This window comes from Calonectris borealis, chromosome 1 (assembly GCF_964195595.1).
Source record: "Calonectris borealis chromosome 1, bCalBor7.hap1.2, whole genome shotgun sequence".
Classification (NCBI taxonomy): domain Eukaryota; kingdom Metazoa; phylum Chordata; class Aves; order Procellariiformes; family Procellariidae; genus Calonectris; species Calonectris borealis.
In genome coordinates, this window is record NC_134312.1 from 219,218,201 (window position 1) to 219,241,168 (window position 22,968).

General features: G+C 45.1%; 1 protein-coding gene across 13 annotated transcripts in view; it reads right to left on the minus strand.

Annotated features, from left to right (window-relative positions):
* The window catches only part of POLD3 (DNA polymerase delta 3, accessory subunit), a 28,998-nt gene extending 14,330 nt beyond the window's left edge, over nucleotides 1–14,668 (minus strand). For 5 of the 13 annotated variants that reach the window (XM_075140431.1, XM_075140430.1, XM_075140440.1 and 2 more), the window contains exons 1-7: nucleotides 14,454–14,667; nucleotides 12,718–12,773; nucleotides 10,652–10,754; nucleotides 8,160–8,199; nucleotides 6,440–6,572; nucleotides 3,377–3,641; nucleotides 1,377–1,449 (exon numbers count right to left, since the gene is read on the minus strand). In XM_075140431.1, the coding sequence (XP_074996532.1) occupies nucleotides 1,377–1,449; nucleotides 3,377–3,641; nucleotides 6,440–6,572; nucleotides 8,160–8,199; nucleotides 10,652–10,754; nucleotides 12,718–12,773; nucleotides 14,454–14,513 (730 nt within the window). In that variant the 5' untranslated portion in view covers nucleotides 14,514–14,667. The other 8 variants (XR_012672100.1, XR_012672101.1, XM_075140435.1 and 5 more) reach the window with 5 other exon arrangements.
* Between the last annotated feature and the right edge of the window lie 8,300 nt (nucleotides 14,669–22,968).

Below are 22,968 nucleotides of genomic sequence, written 5' to 3' on the forward strand. Positions count from 1 at the left end.
ATCGTTAACTCAGGACTTTCTGGCAATGGTGAAATCTTTGAAGCCAGGAGAGACATACAACATGTAGGGAATAAATCTTACTCCTGGAATCACCCTATCTCTTCTATACACATAATCATTTCCAGTTCTGCTCGGTTTGCTCCTTCCCTGCAGCCACCTCACAAGTTTCCTTGAAGTACTCCCTGACAGGACTCAGTGGAGAAGTGAACCCCATTGGAAATCGTGGAAATGCATCCACAAGGCTTTCTCCATCACCACTGGGTTATCTTTACCACACAATTTCAACTTCTTGGGTTTTCAGCATACGAATTTTAGTCTAGGATTCTTCTCAGATCTCAAGAATTTACTTGAGTTAATTGTAACTGTGCTTAGGTTTGTGAAGCTTAGGGTGAGAGCGTCCTCAGCTCCCTCGGTCTCATCAAAACAGGAACTCAAAGATGCCCAACCAAACTGTGCTTGTCTGTTCAGTGCTGGAACTACACCCTGCACACTCTGACAGATGCTTGTTAGAAAGTGAACTTTGCTGTTTACTCTCTCCCAGTAACTCTTCTTTGAATCCTCTTGTACTCGGTATTATAAGGGCATCTTTGAAGAAAGTCTTACTGTCCTTTTCCAATGTCTGTTTAAAAGCTTCAGCGTATTTTCTTCAGACTTGGATATTTTAGATCAGAAGGGACCTCCAGAGGCCACTTATTCCAAACCCCTGCTCAAAGGGGAAGGCCATCCCTCATTTTTATCCTCCAATTATTAGCTCTTCAGTTTTCAATAAAGAAATTAACCCTAAATCTAACTACAGACTCCTCACAGTGATTTGTGATGAAAAGCAAGCAGCATTAACACGCCCTGCATAACAGGTTTTGGCAAACATTTTACCAATAGCCAATCTTCCAGTCAGAAGTACTCACTTTAAATCAGATTTTTTCTGCACTAAAAATCCTTCCTGGGTTAGTCTACACAAATATGTCATTTTAATTGATCTCCATCCAGCAAGCTTTTTGTCTGAAAAAAGCTACTTAAAACTTATAATTTTTGCCTTAAGAGCTGCATACAGAAACATTAACCCCTCTGAGTCCAGAAGAGCAGAAGAATAGTATGGAAAATTATAAGAAAAGAGGGGATATAAAGAAAATCCAACAAGTTTGGCGGGGCGGGAAGGAAGAGTTCTGCTCCTTTCTGTTTATGCCTCCCATCACAGCTGTATAACAAGATGCTTAATATTTCTGATTTTTTTTAATTGCTACTTAGCTTAACAAAAAAAAAAAAAAAAAAGAGAGATTTCCAATATCCCTCAGGATTTTTTTTGTTTTTAAACTACAGCAGGCTGGTCCCTGACCACAATGGTTTCTGAAAACAGATGCATGTTATAAAGCACTTACTCATGGCAGCTTTTCCAAAGAAGTTGTTCATTATATTGCTCTTTGCTGGTGGTTTGCTGCTTACTGTAGACACCTAGAAGCAAACAGAAGAGTAACCACAGGAATTATTCATGCAACACAGCCCTTAATACGCATAGTACTGCTCCTGGACAAGCAAAGTAAATATGTATAATTTGCTGAGTAGTCAGTCTCTTAGATTTCAATATCTGTTTAGGAGAATTTGAAGATGCTAGATATTACACGCATCAAAGGGTCGAGAGTAAGTTACTTACGACTCCTTAGCTAGGCCTTCAAATCTAATTTGGGTCACATTCCTATCTGATGGCTGACAGTGTTACTGAAATAAGTGGTTGGGACTTGGCTCAGTTCCCAGCAAAGAACTGTTCTTTTTGCAAACTATCAGTGCCTCAATTCACAGTAACCGACAGAGGAAAGAACACAGATTGGCCAAACCATGAAGAATTTATCCAGCTACTCTGGCACGTACGCTGTTCTGCTGAGCCTTTGCAGAAAATATCGCTGCTCTATTCCATTAATATAGCCACCACCAAAGTGAAAAATTACACACACACAAAAAAAACCACCTAAGGAAGCTTGGCCTCCTAATCTCATTTATTTTCATGCAAAAAAAGGCAATCAGACACTAAAGTTCCCAAAACACTCAGACACACATATTGCACCAGTTCTAAATTCCCTATCAAAAAATCAGAAAAATGAACCAAAATGTACTCAGCTGTTATAAAAAAGCCAAACCATATGCAGGGAACGTTACCATTTTAATACCCATTTTCTGGCCACATTGCTTTAAAAACAATTATACTAATTAAAATGAAAACGTAATCCTATCCTGGAAAAAACAGCAGTGGAGAAGATAAACAATTTAGTCTTGCTCAGGTCAAGCTCTGAAACTTCCCTCACAGACCAAGTTTAAACACCTTGATAGTTTTAAGACCCGGACTTCTCACGTTTCACTTATTGCTCAAAACAAATCCTTTTAAGCACAATGGAGAGAGCAAGATCCTCAACCGGTGTATATATTGGCATAACTGAAGACAATGGAACAATTGTCTCAATAAACCAGCTATGCTGGTTTATACTCGCAGGAGATCTGGCTCAAGAAGGAATGTCAAAGCATCGAAGTTATGGCAAATACACTTCCGTGGATAGGAGAGTGTGGCACAATATATTTTTGCCCAGAATGACTGACAAAAGGCACGACTGTACTATACAGTTAAATACTTACAAGAGAGTGACTGAGCATTCCAAGGGGACAGCAAGTTTAGCACTAGAAGCAGTGGACAAGGCTGCACTATGGCTGTTTAAGGTTATTTAGGTTGAGCAAGAGCGAAGCTAGAATCACAGAATTGTTTAGGTTGGAAAAGACCCTTAAGATCATCAAGTCCAACTGTAAACGTAACTGCCAAGTCCACCACTAAACTATGTCCCCCCTAAGCACCACATCTACAGGCCTTTTAAGTACCTCCAGGGATGGTGACTCAACCACTTCCCTGGGCAGCCTGTTCCAAGGCTTGACATCCCTTTCGGTGATGAAACGTTTCCTAATGTCCAATCTAAACCTCCCTTGGCGCAACTTGAGGCCATTTCCTCTTGTCCTATCGCTGTTACTTGGGAGAGGAGACCAACCCCCACCTCGCTACAACCTCCTTTCAGGGAGTTGTAGAGCGCGATGAGGTCTCCCCTCAGCCTCCTCTTCTCCTGACTAAACAACCCCAGTTCCCTCAGCCGCTCCCCATCAGACTTGTGCTCCAGGCCCTTCACCAGCTTCGTTGCCCTCCTCTGGACACGCTCCAGCACCTCCATGTCCTTCTTGTGGTGAGGGGCCCAGAACTGACCACAGTATTCGAGGTGCGGCCTCACCAGAGCCCAGTACAGGGGCACAATCACCTCCCTGCTCCTGCTGGCTGCACTATTTCTGATAGAAGAGCGGTTCATTAAAACTATTAACCCAGAGGGCTGCCAAAGGGTCTGAGGTAACTTACGCCTGGGGCCTCCTTAGCCTCTGCTTTAGTTTCTTTATTTGCGTCCTGGGGTTTGGAAGCTGCTTTCGCTGCAAACATTCCCATGATCCCTTTGGGCTGCTGCGAGGGCTGTTTTGCGGTTGATGGACCATGGCCGTTGACCACAGGTACGCTGACGGTGTTCGTGTCACTTTGTGTCTGGGAGCCAGCCTGCAGAGACGTCTGCGCTTGAGAAACTTCGGCCGACGTCCTAGGGACTGCAGCGGCACACTGAATGGCGCTAAACCTATGTGATGGAGTGAAAAATTTAATTAGCCTTTTAACTTCTTATTTTTCACCTCGGTTTCCTCCCCGGTAGCGCCTTGTTTCTCTGGTCCCGTGTTCTCCTGTTATGGGAAAAAGAGCAATTTAATTTGTGCATGAGACAAGAAAGAAAGGCTGGCACAGAATGAGAGCGATGGAGACCTCTACTGAAAAGATCAGCTGAACCTGTCAGCAAGAGCCAGAGCATTCAAATGCTAAACAAGCTGTACAGATTTCATGGGGGGGCAAAAGCCCATCTCCACACCCAGGGTGGAGATGGAGCAGACTGCATTTTATTCCTAAATGGGTTACACTCTCTAAAGTTCTCAGCATAAATTGTATGGCTGTCTGATGATCTAAAACACTTACAACTTTCAGATGCTTTGACAGAGTCCACTACTGCTGCAACAAGCAGCCACAATCGTACTGGCCAGGTAAGTAAATCGCAACTGAAGCTAAACTACTTAAACGGCTCAGAAGATATCCATGACAGTCAGACTTAACTATATAAAGTCATTTCCATGTAATCACTAGTAGACAGATACATCTCAGCTTGTAACAGTCTGAAACGTGATTGTTTGGGGATACGGAGATATAAGAACTAAATGACATGCTCACAGTTACAATACAATTCCCTGACAGTCAGGAATAGCAGTACCCAAAAATAACTGAACTCTACTCCCCACTGTGCAAATCACAGGCGAGGCTTTCCAGATTTCCTACAGAAATGCCACAAAAGAGCACAGACTCACGCCTTCCAATCCACTGAATTACACAACATATTTTTATTTGCATAAGAAATAAACCAGTCTTCTGCCAATTAATTTCTGTGCCTCAGCATTAGCGGTTCACATGCACAGTCCACTTCTACTCAGATCAGGAACTGTAATGTATTAACAAAACAACACCATCTCTACAGCATTTCTAGGCTGCAGCAGCAATCTCTTGACATTCAAACCTTTAAAGGAAGGAAAGACGACCTTGAAGAAAAATATTCCTACTTTCCTTTACACTTTCAACCTGTTTTCAACATGGGCAACATGGCTCTCTGGGCAGCTTTCACTCCTACTCCACGCACCCCCATAAGCAACACCATCAACCCTCCAGATTACAAACAATGTTTTATCATCAATGGTTATACTGACTGTGCAGCAAGCACATCTAAACTTCACACATCCCAGGCGCTTGGGAAGTTAGCTTGCCTTAATGCTGCTGTGTGACTATAGCTTATGGGCTTGATCCAAAATTCACTAAATAATCACTGAAAAAATAAGCAATGTTTGGACCACGCTCTGCAAGCAAGGAGCTGCTTCCGCTTGGAAAGCTAACATTAGCAACATGCATTAAATCCAGTTCGTTATATTAGTACAACACCTAGCCACCTCCACCATATTCACAGCATAACAGGTCCCATTTAAACACAGAGGAGAATAAAGATCCTTGCCCCAGAGCTTGTGAGATATATGGACTGAGAGGGAAGCATAAGAAGCCAGTAGGTTCTGTTTGCTATAAACATGCACATAGTTAAACCTCTGTCTTTTGCAGGCACTGCAAGAATCTTGTCCCCAGTGCAAAAGACAATTCGCATAGTTGACAGGGAACATGGTCAGTCTGAATTTAGTTCAGCCAGGTCACAAATGAAGCAGCTGAATTTTTCTTAGTTTGCTTGGGAAATTCTGCTCCAAAGCCAGGCAGGGATTTACATACAGGCTTCAGAAAGCGATTTCAGAATCCGAGTTGTCTGAACCTCTGGATGTACAAGTTTGAAAGGCAGATTCCTCTAAGACACAAGTACTGCCATGCAGGGGTGCCCGAGAGTAAACAGCCTGGAACAAAGCCGCTGCAGCCAAACCTATGGCACGTGTCTTCATCGAAGCAGAGGTTTCTAGCACTTAGCATGGTATCGACATTCACATTTGAAACACGCAGCTTCTAGGACATTATTTTCTCAGCCACTCTCTTGTCAACATTTTGAAGACAGCTACGTTTCTACTTTCAAATTCTATACTCTTTCTATGACACAATATTCAGGCATCCCCCTTCTAAACCAAATTGGTCATGGCACTGTACATACTGATTACATCAACCTGAAGCTGTCGTGGTGGAAACAACTTATAAATGAAAAGCCACAGCTGCCAGGCACTGTTCAGGAGGAGAGACAATGACGCCTGGGGACTGAAGTCCCTCTGAATTCCAGGACAACCTTTCTCTAGTTCATGAAGGGCACTTGTGCTGCTTGGTCTGTTTTGTATGCTTCCCCTACGCCTCAGGCTCTCATCTTATATATGGAGAATGAGTTCCTGTAAGACATCTTCAGGGAGGCGGATGAGTCCAGTGGATGAAAAAACGGTCTCACAAAACAGAAGGCAAACTCATGTTAGCGCTTTGCTGAGCACATCACTCGTATTTTTGTAAGTCTGTTTCAATTTACACTTCCTGTGCGACTGAGAACTGGATAAAAATGGTCATGATGAAGCGTGGCCTGGAAATGAGAGAAAGGTTTCTAGCCATCAGAGAAGAAAGGTACTGGAACAGTCTGCCCATTGGAGTAACAGAGCAAGTGAACCAACTGTAAGCTGGAAATAGCTCGGTTTACGAAACAATCGTACAACGTGCTGTCTGGGGACTGGTCTGGCATGACTTAGAAGATATCTTTCTCTAGCTTTCTAAAAATCCAGGCATATCTGGTAACCATGGACTTCTGCTCAAGTGCACTATGTAGCAACATCTCGTCAGTCTCAAATCACATAGCATAAGAAGAAAAACCAAGACGCAACTCACTTGCTGCAGTTGTGCAGGTTTGTTTTGACAATATCATAGTCTGTGTTGTAGAGCGGCCCGCTGTCCTTGAGCAAGGCTTTCTGAATGCTGTAGACGTGCACACTCGCAATCGTGGCTAGTTTAGACTTCATGGCTGGGGGGAAAAAAAACCATAAAAAAAAAGTCCTCTGTTAGCACAGCCTTTACAGAATCAGGTGGCAACTTTAGTATCAGGCTCTACCAAGGATGGAGAAAGACTGACAGACCACTTGACAGCAAGGACCTGAATATAAAAATGTGTAATTGTACCCTCTTCCAATGCTCACTAATTGAGAATTCAAGGTAACAAACTTCACAAGCCTGTCAAACATGTTTTCCACTATACACTCTTGGTTCTTACACAACTGAATTAAGAGCAATCTCTCTGTGTTTATCTTCAAAATATCCGGTGTTTGGGATCCAGAATATCTAAATGACTGTCTAAAGCTAAGGAAGAAAATAGATGGTCATAACTCTACCCTGCTGGAACTGCTCTCTGCCATTAAGGTAGCGTCCACCTTATCAACTAGCATCACTGTGTCTTCTCCAGTAGTCTGCTGGAATCAATGTTTTGTCTCTTCTATGCTATTTAGACTGTAACCCCCTTGAGAGGAGGGCTGTTTTTTAGGAATTCTTTGTTCATTGCTTATATTGTTCTTTCCACACAGTCCTGGTCCGAGACAGAGCTTCTAAGCACTGTAAAAATACACACAGTAATCATTTCTTGGGGCCAGTCCTAGACTATGCAGCCCTACTCCCATCACAAATCTCAGCCTCTTCCAAATATAAGTCATACCTTTGGCCTGTCTTCTAAAACAAAAAGCACGAACAACCCTTTCCTCCACAGCAGAACAGATTATTACGCAGCACACATAATTCAACAAACATGACAGATAGTAGTTGCACTGCTTGACAATCTACTACCCTGATGAAGACAACTTTAGCTAGAAGTCCCCTTCAGATTTCGAAATCTTTCAAAGTCGTTCAAACAAAGTTGGATCATTAGCATGGATATTTAAAGTCACAAATCCCACAGTATGTTCTCAAATGCCAAAGATGTTATTTGAAAGCGACGAAGAGCCTGCAATTGTGTTTCAATTGCTACGGATCAGATCTCATCAGCAGGACCAGACCTGGAAAGATTGTAAGATGACTGACAGTGCATGGAGAACAGTTGCAGGAAGCAGTGTTACAGTGGTGGGTTTTTTCACCTTTTACTGTGAAAGCAAATACCCCAGACAAAAGTGAGAACGTTCTTGTGGAACATTTAATTAATACCCACGTCACTCAGGGCAAGCAAAGACCGCAATTGCGTTTAACCAATAACTAGAGTTATCTGCTTCAGCATCATTGTGAGCCTGAAGGCTCACAACTGTTCTAAAACACTGTGAGACACTGCTGTACACTGCTCAGATATTTTGCATTTAAGGAGGAGCTGTCTGTCGGTGGCAGGGAGGTGGAAAAGAATCACTGAGTAAAATGGTCAAGGTTAAAAAAAAAAAAAGACCCAAATCACAAGTCTGAAGTTACACAGCTGTTGGCTCGGATATTCACAATTCTGAGAAAAAGCTAGTACAAAAAGTACACACCTGAACCCAGCAGTCTGATTAGGCATTTACGTGCAGATGGCAAGTTCTTTACTCACTTTGCTGTTCTTTCAAAGAAAAAGGTTAAAACCACATAATTTTCACGATCTGCTTACCTTCGAGTTTATCCTCTCTCACTACTGCAACCTTGTGGCACTGTAAAAAATAAATAAATTGCAACCTTAAAATTCGAAAAGATCTGTTGTACATAAGACTGATATTTTTCAGTTATCTATATCTTGAGTAAGAAAGAGTACTGATTACAGGTGCAGCTTTATAGCTGCAAAGAACACTGCCAATGCCTTTAAACAGTCATCAGCCACCAGTTTTTAAAGCTTTGTCTTCCTACTTTCTAATAGACTGTTTCACAGATCACTACAACTCTAAAGAAATCCTCTGTCCGCCATTCCTGACACTGGGAGATGAGACACAGATGAAACAAGAACTAAACAACTGCGCAGCACAGTGCAGAAAAGCAAACTAACACAGCTGATGACCCAACTGCTAGAAATCTGCTGCACTGGCCCACATCACCCGTGTATATTTAGATTGCCAGTAAACTCTAACGTAGCAATCTCTAGCACAGACACAGCACCAGAAGAGCAAAACACCATGAAAAATTAAGCATTAATTTAAAAGCCAGAAATGAATGTTTCTGGAAATGTGCTCTACAGCTGGTCTTCAAGGACTATACCGGCTCTATGACATTTAACAGGCTGCGGTTAACACAGAGAGTATCCAAAGAGACAGACCGGACAAAATCCAACCATTAATTTTGTGTTTAACCAATACCACAGACTAGCCAGCAAAAGAATAAGAGGCAAGAAAATGTAGGCAACCTGAAGCGGTAAAGAAAGATTGAGAGTCTCGGTCCCTCACTGAGGCAGATAAAAAGTTGCAAGTAAAGAGCATGCAGCGCTTAAGGCACGATGAGAATTATTTGTGACCGATTTCTATTCCTATCTCCCTTCAGACGACTCTTGCAGTTGAATCCGCAGCCTTGTGGCTACACCTACTGACAGCAGACAGTAGTGCAGGGTTACCAGCAAGCACAGGCTTGCATCTGAAGCACTTGCATCCCTTTCCTACCCAAAATTGACTTGTGCCAGATAATACCCCCCAGCTACTCCAATGCCTTCACATCCTCTGGAACTATCTTCCAGATTTAACCTCTTCTCCCACCCGCTCCAGCTAGCGCCCGGGCTGAGGAACGTTAAACTCCTCCTGTGTGGCATTCCTAACCCTGGCATTGCTTCTGCCCCTAACAATTTACTGCACCTGCAGGTTACCCTTCTTAGCAGGCACTGCTATTGCAGTATTCAAACAAACAAAAAAAGTGCCCTTTAAATGTTTACCTTAGTAGATATTTCTTGCTTTACAAATACATAAACTGCTAAGACAGAATTTTAAAAAAATTTTCTATATCCTATGTCAGAATTCACTTGTTTGCTTTAAATACATTATGGCAAAATTGAAAATATTACACGTGACAAATCTCTCACGAACTCTAGTGAGCCAAGAGATGCTACCTCATTATTTCCAAAAGATGGGGGGAAAACCTATTAAACTCAGGCTATAGATATGACACTATCTGTACAGCTTTAAATAAATATATTGTATTGTACAGAACTAATGCAATAAATAATTACCTTCAATTTCAGGCAAATCTGGAGATGTAAAGAGAATATTCTATGCATGTGAACCAGTTTATTATTTAGGAAAAAATCAAAAAAGGTTTGTTGTTCTCTTTTCCAATCTACAAATAAAAGCCAGGACACCCTGAGATGTACTTATTCTAAATGGAGACTGTGGATTGTGTTGTAAGAGATATTTGGGTATATAAAGATATGAATAGACACCTAGTGAAATGTCAAAGGCATTTAGTGTTTGGCTATTAAATTCTTCTGCGAGCAAAGGGAAACAGGCACTCAATTTGCTCATCTTCTTTCAAAAACCCCTGGGGTACCCATCTGAAATTTTAGATGACATTCTTGAAAATCTGACAAGCAGCCACAAGGAAAAATAAATACATTAATTACTAGTAGTGATTCCTTTGCTTAATAAGTCAATGCATTTTAAACACAAAATACTATTAATAAATTCATGTTTCTGTTGTATACCAGGATAAAAAAAGTTGCTTTATTTAACAAGAGAACTTCAACTATTTATTTATTATTCTATTTATTATTTATTATTATTCTATTCTAACTGAACTCCAAGCTCTCTCCAAACACTACTCTCCACTCCACAGCAGATCCTGGGAAATGGATTAGCTGATCTCACAAGGGCCCCTCCAGAAAATTTGCTGTCCAACATTAGTGCTAGGATTGAGAGATGACTGGTAACAGGATTTAAGTTAACTAAATAAAACCCTTGCATTATTCAGCACTGTATTACCAAATCATGACCAACTGATTTTTCCTTCCCGTCGTCTGTACGCTGGGACAGAGATAGTGCCTTATTTTGTACATGTATAGAAGACCTAGCACACTGTGCCTGTTACTGGAAAAAGAGAGCAAGTTCAGCTTTTGACCCAAAGATTACAGAAGAAGATGGAAGACACAAGAACAAAGAGCTCACAGACATCTTTGAGAAATAAAACACTCACAACGTGTCCATTCTGCATGAGGTTTCCTGCTACCAAATAGGTGACGTGAAGCTGAGCTCCTGAATTCTCCTTTCGTTTCCTCTCTACATAATCATACAGCATCCTGCACAGAAGAAGCCAGTGTTAATCACCCAGAAAGGAAAGAGCCTGTCACCACCCCTTCCGTGAAGCTTACATTAAAAGAGCAAAGCCAGCCTGACATGGAACCGTTTCACATAAGCACAGTTATTTTAACCAGGATTAAATGAATCTTACTGAGACACCTTTCTCCTCTGCCACTTCGAAGAATCTCAGTCCAACAACTATATAAACCAAAGGTGAAATGAATACAAGCTCTGAAAGCTTTAATAGGTGGTTGCAGATAGTCTCACATCCTCTGGGCAGCTTGTGAAATGAATACAAGCTCTCAAAGCTTTAACAGTTGGTTGCAGATGGTCTCGCATCCTCTGGGCAGCTTGTTCCAAAGTCTCCCCTCGAGAAGGCTGTTTCCCTTGTTACAACCCAGCATTCTGAAACACCTGACAGAGACACTGGTGATTTTTGGTACGTGATCACATTGCCAGGTTATATATACAATCCTAGTTACATCCACTGACACGGTGATCAGAAACAGGAGGAAAGAGCATGATTAGTGATGATGAGATTGAGCTGAGACTCAACTTTCAGCTCCCACTTGTACCACTGATTTATGATGAGTGTCCCACGTAACTGGGTAGACACTACCGCACACTCCACAAGGGTGCTATCTGATAAAAATACTTGAAGATCCTCATTGCCACAGAGACAGACTGCAATGAACATGCTGCCACAGCCAGCAAAACTCACTAAAATAATTCACTTGTGTTATCAGGCACTTCTCCAGCTTCTAGGAGAGAGTTTTAAGCACAAAGATGCCACAGGAGTTCTCCATCTCCAGGTTGCTTTCAAGGGTATGAGAAGGTGCCTCTGTTTCACCTGGGCCATCTTCTTCACAGCAAAAAGTTCTCTGGCTCCTTCTAGTTTACTGTTCGACCAGAACTGTTCCCAGCAGAGCTCTCCAGTCAGGTCTACACCATCACTGAAGCACACTCAGATTTACACATCATCTAAATTGTTCACACACACGCAGAGGAAAGAGACCAAACAATCTCTTCATTATATTAGATGCCCGAGTTGATATTCTAGTAGTTTGGACAAGACAGGTGAAGCTGGGCTCAGTACACTGCAGCTGAGTACGCAGCAAATGCCCCTTTAGGTCCAAGCTATAGCCAGAAACAAGGAGAGAAAATATTTGTATTATGGCACTTGACACTCTTATGCAACCTTCAAATCTCAAGCTTTACCTTGCTGTGCAGCAACAGCCCCGGAATCCTTGGGAGTTTGTTCTTTGTTTTATAGGATATTTAAAAGGTTACAGTAATTTTTATTCTTCAGAATACACCAAGACAAGGTTACACATTTATACTAAGTTTGAAGAAGCAAAAATATCTGACAGCACAGCTGAATTCCCCATCCTTCAAATATTTACCTGTGCCCATCAAGACTGGCAATTAAATATTAATAATGCATCATGCACTCGCAGCAGGATGATCAGAGCAGATAACCATTTGCCATAAAAGTAAGCTGTTTTGCATTTTCCTGATTCCGCTCCCAGCAATATCCATGGACAATGTACGGCATCCTAAACTGGGATATGCAGTGGCAGATTCTCAAAAAGACATAGCTCAGTTTGCAGGACTGGAGCCAAGTTCAGAAAACACATCCACATTTCAGGATGAAAGGAGCTACATACACTTCTGCAGTAATATAACGCTAAAACATCTATTCTGATCTAAGTATTTATGATATAAAGGAGCATAAGGTGTCCAGCTGAGCACTGCTCTCTAAAGCACAATTCCCATCAAGTCAAGGCAAGATCTGCCTACAGCAGGAGTAAGGCACGTCGAATAACATAACCTGAGAAGACATGCAGGACTTTTAAACACTTCCAGAAAGATAATTTTAATACACTAACCACAAGCATGAAAACAGTAATTAACAAGGCTTTGCCACAAAACAAAAGGTTTGTGGGATGCACTAATACCTACTGTTTAGCCTGGTTGACGTGAACTCCCAGAGTGTAGCTTAGCCATTTGTACGTTACCTGTAAGAAGGAAAAAAAAACACTTTAGTAAGAAAACCTCAGTCTCTTGGCTTGTTAAACTTCCCATCCTTTGTTTGTTTCATGGGTAAGTCAAACTCTTTAGACTCACCCTCCAAGAAACCCACAGCAAAAGCTGTTAGAAGTGAGAGCACATGGACACCCACCCACCTGTGCTTTAATGAGTAGATTGAATCCCTGAGACCTGAACAAACTACCTACCCCGAAAGGTTTGTTTTTGGGAACGCCTTCTTGAAATGCCATTGCATAAATAAAAGCCATTCAAAACACCCGCACTGCTTAGTTTCACAACAGAGAGAAAAAATTAAACAGCACAATCCTTAATTGTGAGAAGCTCTTATTGCTCTCCCAAGCACCTACTGAGGATTTCTTGGATTTCTGCCACCCTCCCTCACCTGTCACAGGGATCTCCAGCTGCATCGCAAGTCCGATAGCACAGTGTGCCACATCTCGGGAGCTCTAAACCCAAACCTGCCACTGCCTTGCTATATTATTTAGGCAAGGCATGTCTTTTATACCTATTTCTCCTCCTGCTCCGCCTTTTTAAACTAATCCTCAGGCTAGGGCCTCTCGCATCTCAAATACAACAGTTAAATTGTTATTACTCTAGCAGTTTACTGAAATAAATTATAACGATACAGGCAGTTCACGTTAATACAACTGCTTTGACAGATAAGATGCACCAACTGTATCACTTTCTAAGCAAAAAATCTTTATTTTGAAAGAAACATAGACATGCACGCTTACTGTTTTTCTGAATTGTCCTACGAAAAGCAAGGCTTCAAGGGGCCACAGACGATAAGTAGTAATTTTACTTTTAAGCTGAAATAGTGGTCCAGACTGCCTCAACCTTTCATGGAAAAAACCCCACTGTTTCATACACTTCTGTTGTTTATACCTTGAGCTAAAACACTGCTGTCACTACAGTGCTTTTTTTTGAGGAAAAACAGCTCACCTATTAGGGAGCATAAGGAATTTGGGGAGAGCTGCTTTTCTTGTGATATAAATGCTGCCATTACCAATTCTCTTCAGAGACATTAACTTAATTTGAAGTCAAAGGGGGGGAAAAAATCCTGACAAGAAAGGCACCTCCTGTCCAGCTTGACACAGAAAGCCCATATTGACTCTATGTTGTGACCTGTGGAAAAGCAAAGACTGCAAACGCAGCCAGGCACCGCACGTACACCCCCAAAGAAGAGTAAAACTTGAGCAAACAGCCCTGAGGGGCAAGGCAGCTACTGCTGCGGAGGCCTCCTTTCCTCTGCGCCTGCCGAGGGGAGGCAGGGCACCCACGCGTGTCCCGCAGGTGGGTGCGATGGGCGGGGGGGGGCCCACTGCCTTTGCCTCACTTTCCGACTGCCAACGGAAAGCAGCTGCTCCTTGCGGGTTTGGGCTACACCAAAGCGGGGCCGGGGGGGGGGGGCCCCTGCACCGGTGTCACCGCAGGCCCTGCTACTGCAGCCCCCCCGCTTCCAGCGCCCCCAGAGCACGGTTTGGGGCCCAGCCTGAGAGGGTCCCCCAAACATGCAGGCTGTTCCCCCCCAACGGCAGCCACCGCTGTGGGTGTGGGGTCGCTCCCTCCTGAGGGGGTAGCGCAATGGCGGCGGCCCCCCTCACCACCCCACACTCCCCCGCCCCGCGCAGCCCCGCCGGCGGGCTCACGATGCGGTTCTGGTCGGTGACGAACTCGTCGATATTCTCGAGGTAGAGCTCGTCCTCCATGGCGGGGCGGGGCGGAGAGGGCCGGGCCGGGTAGGCCGCGGGCAGGAGGGGCCCCGCGCCGTTCCCGCGCAGCTCAGGGCCGCGGCCGCCTGCCCGCCGCCATGGCAACCCGTCGAGACGCAGGCGAACGCGACGGCGGCCGCGCGGGGACAAAAAGGAGCGCGCGCAGCGTGGGCCCTGTGCCCGCCCCGCTCCGGCCAGGCCACGCCCCTCCGCGCTGCCCGCCCCGCCTCACGTCTCGCGCCGTCCCCTCACACGGCCCCGCGCTGTCTCCTCATGCACCCATGGCCCCACACCGTCCCCTCACGGCTCCACGCTCTACCCTCACAGCCCCATGGCCCCACGGGGTCCCCTCACAGCCCCATGGATCCATACCATCCCCTCACACGCCCCCACTCCGTCCCCTCGCAGCCCCACGGCCCCACGCTGTCCCCTCGTACGTCCCCACGCCGTCCCCTCACAGCCCCGCGGCCTTCCTGCTGCTCCTCGCCTCCATCGTCCCGACCGTGGGCTGACCCAGCACCTTGTCCCTGACATCCAGGGCAGGAAGAGCCATGGCGCGGAGCAAGGGAGGGTAAACCACCCACTTCTTGGGAATTTTCCGATTTTCCTTTCTTTTCAGCCCTGCCTGATCCTCACCGGAATGGCAGAGGCAAACCAGGCATCGGAGTCCTGCTGCTCCCTCCCCCAAATAAATGTCGTTGTTGTTAAAAGGCAGGGTGAGGTGTTATTTAGAACTGTTCTTATTCTCAGTTAAACTGTCCCCACGTTTCCGCTGGTGACCGCTTCCAGCATGTCTCACAGCACCTGCTAATTATTACTTTACGCTTTCTTTTTTAAGATAAATAGCAAACTCTGGAACACAAGATTCCCAGTCTTTAATTCCCAATTCCATCCCATTTGTGTCCTGTTTTTAATACAACTTCACAGTAAGCTGAGGACTTCATTGATATATCTACATTATTTTCTAAATACTTCGCCATGGTGAAATCAATTTAAAATCTGGTAAGGTCTATGAGGTGGTTTGGAGTTGTTTTTTTTTTTTCCTTACAATGTGGATTATACTACATTTTATTTGCCATGGTTCTTATTTACCTGTCCTGGCTGCGGCCTCACGCGGGGGCTGGCTGGGTCTAAGAGATTGCTGCTGCTGGGAGAGGGATGTCTGGCTTCTCCCCCCCTCCCTGGACCTCATCAGCCCCAATCCCTCTGTCTCCTGCACATTTATCAGCTTGTTTTAGCTCAATGAATAGTTTCTTTTCTGTACAATCTAGTTAGGTTAGTAGGGTGTTGCCTACAAATTGAGTCTACGATTTAAATGGTTAGGAGTAGTCTATAACATATGAAACTACCCCGAATCGATTCCATAGACCTCTCCCTTCACCGGGAAAATAAAACTGTTACGGCAGGGACCTGTTCCCCTGCCCCTGCATGTGGATGGCTTGCTTCATTTTACTGCCAGTTAGGTAAAAGCAACACAAAAAAAAAAAAGTTCTTAGTGTCTAACACAGCCACAACATCCGTCTCTGTGGGAGAGAACTGATGCATGTTTCCTCTGTGTTTTCAGGTGGGCTGCAGTGCTGAGCTGAAAAATGTGCTTTTAGGGTCAGAAGTGAGTTTCTCTGATGAAGACATCACTGAAACATTACCCTTATGAGCATATAGGTGTTTTCCTGATTTATATATTGTCTCTAGGAGTACTGGCTTCGGGAAATTGAGAGGTCCATGTGGAGTGCCACGGTTTATGGGACTGAACCACTCGCCAGGATAACTTAAAATGAAATTTGAGGGTGTGAGATAAATGCGTTCCTGTATTGGTACGGAGAGCTGTAACAGGGGAGAAGCAGAGAGAGAGACTCTGCTGGTTTGCAGGGAAAGATCACATTAGCCTTAATATCTTGAAGGAGTAATCTTCCTCTAGGTGCCCGAGGTCGTGACACCAGCCTTAACATTAGTGATGCTGCACGGTATTAATTAGCAAGTGCTGAGCAAGAACCTTTCACTCCGTGAAGTCAGAGATTTTCTTTCTGATTTCAAAAGGAGCGGGAGAAAGGTCAAAATCATTACCCACATACTGCTCTCCGTTACGAAAAGGCAATGATTTTTTACAGATTCTGGGACTCGCTGGTTATTCTTGTCACTAATATGAGATGTCTCCAGTTCTGCCCAGAGCTGATGAAGAGTCATTATGCAATTTCATCTCGTGAATCAAGTCCTTGAGCAAAAATGTTTGTATCCAACAGTGCTTGAAACACAGCAGCTGACAAACAAAGAAATAAAAATTACAACCTGTGACCCAAGCATGCAGCAGTTTAATATTAATGCCCTTCTACATTTTTCTTGCAGTTAAAGTAAAAAGAAATAGTGATGTGACAGACAGAACCAATTAAACTCCCTAAATAGCGCCACAGAGAGGGATACAAAGAGGCTTGGGGTAAGTTATGAGGTTTCCCTGAGGCTCTACAATGAGATCAGGGTGGAGGAGGAGAAGACCCAAGGTGCCCTGATCCCATTTGTGACTTTACGCTCTGAATGCATTGATTCCATACAAATATTGCACTCACCAGCTGCAATAAGAAGTGGGCCCATATGAACCTCGTGAGGTTCAACAAGGCCAAGTGCAAGGTCCTGCACCTGGGTCGGGGCAACCCCCGGTATCCATACAGGCTGGGGATGAAGGGATTGAGAGCAGCCCTGCCGAGAAGGACCTGGGGGCACTGGTGGAGGAAAAGCTGGACATGAGCCGGCAACGTGCGCTTGCAGCCCAAAGGCCAACCGTGTCCTGGGCTGCATCCAAAGCAGCGTGGGCAGAGGTCGAGGGAGGGGATCCTGCCCCTCTGCTCTGCTCTGGTGAGACCCCCCCTGCAGTGCTGCGTCCAGCTCGGGGGTCCTCAGCACAGGACAGACATGGACCTGTGGGAGCGGGTCCAGAGGAGGCCACGAAAATGGTCAGGGGGCTGGAACAGCTCTGCTGTGAGGAAAGGCTGAGAGAGTTGGGGTTGTTCAGCCTGGAGAAGAGAAGGCTCCGGGGAGACCTTATTGCAGCCTTTCAGTCCTTAAAGGGGGCTTATAAGAAAGATGGGGACAGACTTTTTATCAGGGCCTGTTGCGACAGGACGAGGGGGAATGGTTTTAAACTAAAAGAGGGGAGATTCAGACTAGGTATAAGGAAGAAATTTTTTACAATGAGGGTGGTGAGACACTGGCACAGGTTGCCCAGAGAGGTGGTGGATGCCCCATCCCTGGGAACATTCCAGGTCAGGTTGGACGGGGCTCTGAGCAACCTGATCTAGTGGAAGATGTCCCTGCCCATGGCAGAGGGTTGGACCAGATGGCCTTTAAAGGTCCCTTCCCACCCAAACCTTTCTGTGATTCTGTGATTCTATGATCAGCGGAGATCAAACATCTTGGTAACTGAACACTCATGGACCTCGTACTCCAGCTAAGCTAACCAGGGATGTGTGTGATAACCTGGCTTGTTGTTTGTGATCTTATCTCTGCGTGCCCTTCCACCTGGCAAATATTGCCCCTTTTTAGGTTGTACGTACTAGATCCAAGGTGTAAACCAGGTGCACCTCTCCCTGATAGACTGCAGCAATCTCATTGTAAATTAATTAGGTCCCTTCTCAGCCCTGGTGGTTTTGGGAGTCCCAGTTTATTCTCTGGGAATCTGGGGTTTCCTTTTTTTTTTTTTGTGGTGAAAAAGCCAGAAAAGGAAATCTGAAAAGAGGTGCAGCAGTGGGGACTCACACAAACCCTGCAGAGCGGTCCTTGGGTCCCAGCGAATCCTCCTGAGGAGGGCAGAGTGTGCAGCAATCACCCCGGCAGTACGCACAGCCCAGTCTTCAGTGCCAGCATCAACACCTATCACAGTACAAAATGGTCTTTAAAACATCTCCTTGCAACCTGGGTGACTCTGACAATTTTTTTTTTGCATCATAAATCTACCGAGTGCTACACTAATCTTGGAAATAGCATAAGGACAGCAGTAGTTGACCAGGGAGCTGCACGGTTCCTTATGGTGTGCAGTGAATGTCATTGGTTTGCACGTTAAACTAGAGCCGAGTAGCTGCAGACTGGCCCATTAACTTGAACGAGGAGCTGAAGACTAGAACTCACCCTGCCTCCTTTCCCTGGATGGTAACAAATGATCTTTCACAGCTAAAATACAGAAAGTAATTTAAAAAGAAGGAAAAATGGGAACAAGAGAAATAATCTTTAATTGCAATGCAGCAAACGGACAGATGCTGAAGAACATGTGCCTGGGATTTCTCTTGTACAACCGGCGATGTTTAAAGCGCTTCGCGGGGGCATTTCTTTGAACCTGTCTAGGACACCTGTTTTGGTATTTACCCCTGGAGGAGTCTGTTTTTCTTCAATGCCCAGAAAATTAATGTAGAGCAACAATCTCAGATTTAGACATCGATCCTTGTACTTGCTTAAGGTATATGAATCCTAATGCAGGATCTGAAAACACTTTGGGACTATTCCCTTAAAAGGTCTGATAATATGGTTTTGTATAGGATTTGCAGTACTCTCATATGAGGCTCTGAAAAAGGTACATTAAATGTACATTCCTCTTTGAAGAAGTAGAGAAGTGTTATCCCCATTTCAAAGACGATGACATTAAGACACAGAGAGGTTATGTGATTTCTCCAAGAATCTTTCAATACTCCCAGGTGTAAAGCCCAAGTATCCCGACTCCCAACCTTTTTTTCTCAAAGCACTATAAAGGATTCTTTCAAAGATCGCTTGTTAGTAACAAAATGTCTTGCACTTACAGCTGCCCACAGCCAAAACCCCCAGCACCAGCAGAAGCTGAGCCCGAGGACTCATAATAATGGTTGTTTCATGAGTGCTTTCCAAAAAACAGAAAAGAATGGGCAGAATCTCTGGAAATTTATTATATATAGTAGCTGGCAAGCATCTGCCTGAGGAGGAGTTTGAGTGAAAGGAGTTCTGTTGAAGTTCTAATTAATGCCGTATGAGGGGTGACTTCCTCGAGCAACCGAGCAATGCTGAAGGGAGAGCAGAAATGTAGAGATCCCAGAGCCAAAGCACAGTTAATTGAATCTGTCCAAAACTCATCTAGGTACCAGCACCCATTTGCTTTGAGAGCCTATCAAATCTATATGAGACTTCTGAAGATCCAGTTTTGGGGCAGAAATTAATCCCAGCAGAAGTGGGGGGTTTCGGTTACGAAATGAAAGTCATAAGACAGATATATAAGGAGATAGAGTCTGACCCTCCTCCTTTCTGCCACCAAGATGAATTACAAATAACCAGGTAGAATTGGTGGGGTTTTTTCAGCAGGAAACCTGTGTGATGGGTGAGTTATAGTTAAGGAAGGAGTCAAGGCGATGACTCCGTCCTTAACTGTACAACATGGATAATCATAGCTGGAAGACTTAGCAAACACCATCAGAAAAACAGTGGGAATTAGAATCATAGAATCACAGAATCATTCAGGTTGGAAAAGACCTTTAAGATCATCGAGTCCAACCGTAAACCTAACACAATTAATTCGCTTCTAGGCTTGCAAGGATCAGAATCAGTACAGGCAAGTCCATAAGCTAGAACAAAAATTGGTATCACAGGAGACAGCTACATCTGAGACAGATGCATATGTTTGCACGGCTTAATTGTCTTTTCTGTGTTCTCTTCTAGGCATGTTCACAATAAAAAAATCTTGAGATGCTCAAAGAGTGAGGCAGCAATAATGCCGACAAGGGAGAGGCATCTAAGAAACTAAGGTAAGTTTTCAGGTGGAAGAAGGATATATGAGCAGGAATGCATCTCCCCTCTGACAAGCAGAGGAGAACAGCAGCGTGACGGCCGGCAGCCGGTCGCTGTCTGTCTTCGTTAGCCGAACCACTCCCGGCACCGCTGACAGTACTGACTGCTGTCTCCACTAGCGACACGGAGAGTTTTAGACACCCAGCATATGTGGACATACCTAAATTTAAGTGTCTTAATCTGGGGCTGGTTCCCAGACCACTCACACGTTTTGTGGTGCGTCACAGTGCCACATGCCTTCACGAAGAGAAATGTTGCATTGTTAACGGTACGAGCAGGTAGATTTACTTTTATAATTTGTACAGTCTTTTGTGCCAAGATTTCTTGGACTTTTGTATTAAGAGTCTGTTCTCGAAAAATAGAACATTGTGGTAGAAAAAGGCACGTGTAACCATCTGGGAATGCATCAGCCAGAAGAATATAATCTCTGCTACCACCAAGTACACGTTATCACATCTAAACAAAGATGACTGACACGAATGTCTTCAAAAGCATCGTGACAAATTTCCCATGTTGAGTCACATCAGAGGCTGGCATTTCTGACTTCAGGTTATTAACTAATACCCACGTCTCATTCCGAGCATGTTCTCGGGGCTGTTTGCATGGGAAGATTGATGGGATAGTTCCCCCCTATGGACTCCTGTTCTTGATGTCTTTTATTTCAAGATAATTAGTGTGCCTTAGCATGGAGTGTTTGACATTTATTCAATAGTAGGATGGGCACGGAAGGAGCTGTGGGAGAACAGCTTGTTTTCCAGCAGCTATGCAGAACTGCTTCCACAAGCAGACAGGCTATTAAAGAAAATAAACAAGAGTAACCGCCAGGAAATAATGAAAATCCTCTGAAGAATAACTACTGACAAAGCAGAGATGAGAATGAGCAGGAAAGCATCTCCCCAAATACAGGGCAGTGCACAGCTACAGCATCCCGGGGACAAAAGGCAAGGAGATATCGGGAGCAAACTCGTAGGCGTCAGCTCAGCCGTGTCACACGCTGTGCCCAGGGTGAGAAAACGGGGCCAGTCCTTCCCTCCTCCCTATCTTATACCCTAGTTGAAGAAAGTAATAAGAAAATTTAAGCTACCCCTTGCACTGGGAGATCTGAGCTCTGGGACTAGGCTGAAGGTGGGTTCTTTGATGTCTCCGTACAGCTTTACTTTACTGCTAGGGAGATTCAACTTCAAAAAGAGGCTGATTACTAGATTTGGCGGAAAATAACCCATAACAGAGTTGATAACTAGCGGCAAGAAACAGCAATTCTGAAAAAGACCCACAACAGTCACGCGAGGGGTCATCTACGTCGCAGAGCTTGCAGATGGCCAAAGAGCAACGACAGCTGGTGCAGGCTGTGAACGCATTGACCTCATATCGAGGCGTGGGCACCTCATTTCCACCACCATCTCTTCTCGTGCAATTCCCTTTCCGAGTCAGCAGATGACAGTTGGACACCACGCTTGCCTGGCAGCCCTGGAGCTGCGCGCCGCCAGCCTGGGCGATGAAGCTCTGCTGCTCTTGCTGGGAATGGCGAGAGAGCTACGTTACTCTTCAGCTTATGCAAACCGGAGCTTCTGCTGCTCTTCCCGACCTGCTTCCCACCACCCACTGTCTCCTCCGAACTGCCAGCACAAGTGTTTGAGCAGCCGTGCTGTGAACTGGGTCAGAAGAACCGGCTTAGGTTAAAACAAACTTTTTCCTGGACTAATTTTAGTCTGGATCAATCCCCCCAAGCCAGCTCGACACCCTGTCACACAAACGCTGCTGCTGAGGAGCAGCAGGACGGTGGCACTGCTGTGTCTGACAGCGCTGCAGGCTCATGCCAGTTTAAAGTGTCCATGGGGTGGTGGCACGAATCAGTCGTAGGATCACAGAATCGTTTAGGTTGGAAAAGACCCTTAAGATCGTCGAGTCCAACCGTTAACCCAGCACTGCCCAGTCCACCACTAAACCATGTCCCCAGGCACCACATCTACACGTCTTTTAGATACCTCCAGGGGTGGTGACTCCACCACTTCCCTGGGCAGCCTGTCCCAAGGCCTCACCACTCTTTCAGTAAAGAAATTTCTCCTAATGTCCAATCTAAACCTCCCTTGGCGCAACTTGAGGCCATTTCCTCTCGTCCTATCGCTGTTACTTGGGAGAAGAGACCAACCCCCACCTCGCTACAACCTCCTTTCAGGTAGTTGTAGAGCGCAATGAGGTCTCCCCTCAGCCTCCTCTTCTCCAGGCTGAACAACCCCAGTTCCCTCAGCCGCTCCCCATCAGACTTGTGCTCCAGCCCCTTCACCAGCTTCGTTGCCCTCCTCTGGACGCGCTCCAGCACCTCCATGTCCTTCTTGTAGTGAGGGGCCCAGAACTGAACACAGGATTCGAGGTGCGGCCTCACCAGTGCCCAGTACAGGGGCACGATCACCTCCCTGCTCCTGCTGGCCACACCAGTTCTGATACAGGCCAGGATGCCGTTGGCCTTCTTGGCCACCTGGGCACACTGCCGGCTCATGTTCAGCTGCTGTCGACCAGCACCCCCAGGTCCTTTTCCTCTGGTCCTTTCCAGCCACTCTTCCCCAAGCCTGCAGCGTTGCCTGGGGTTGTTGTGACCCAAGTGCAGGACCCGGCACTTGGCCTTGTTGAACCTCACGCAACTGCTGCTTCACAGCAGCTT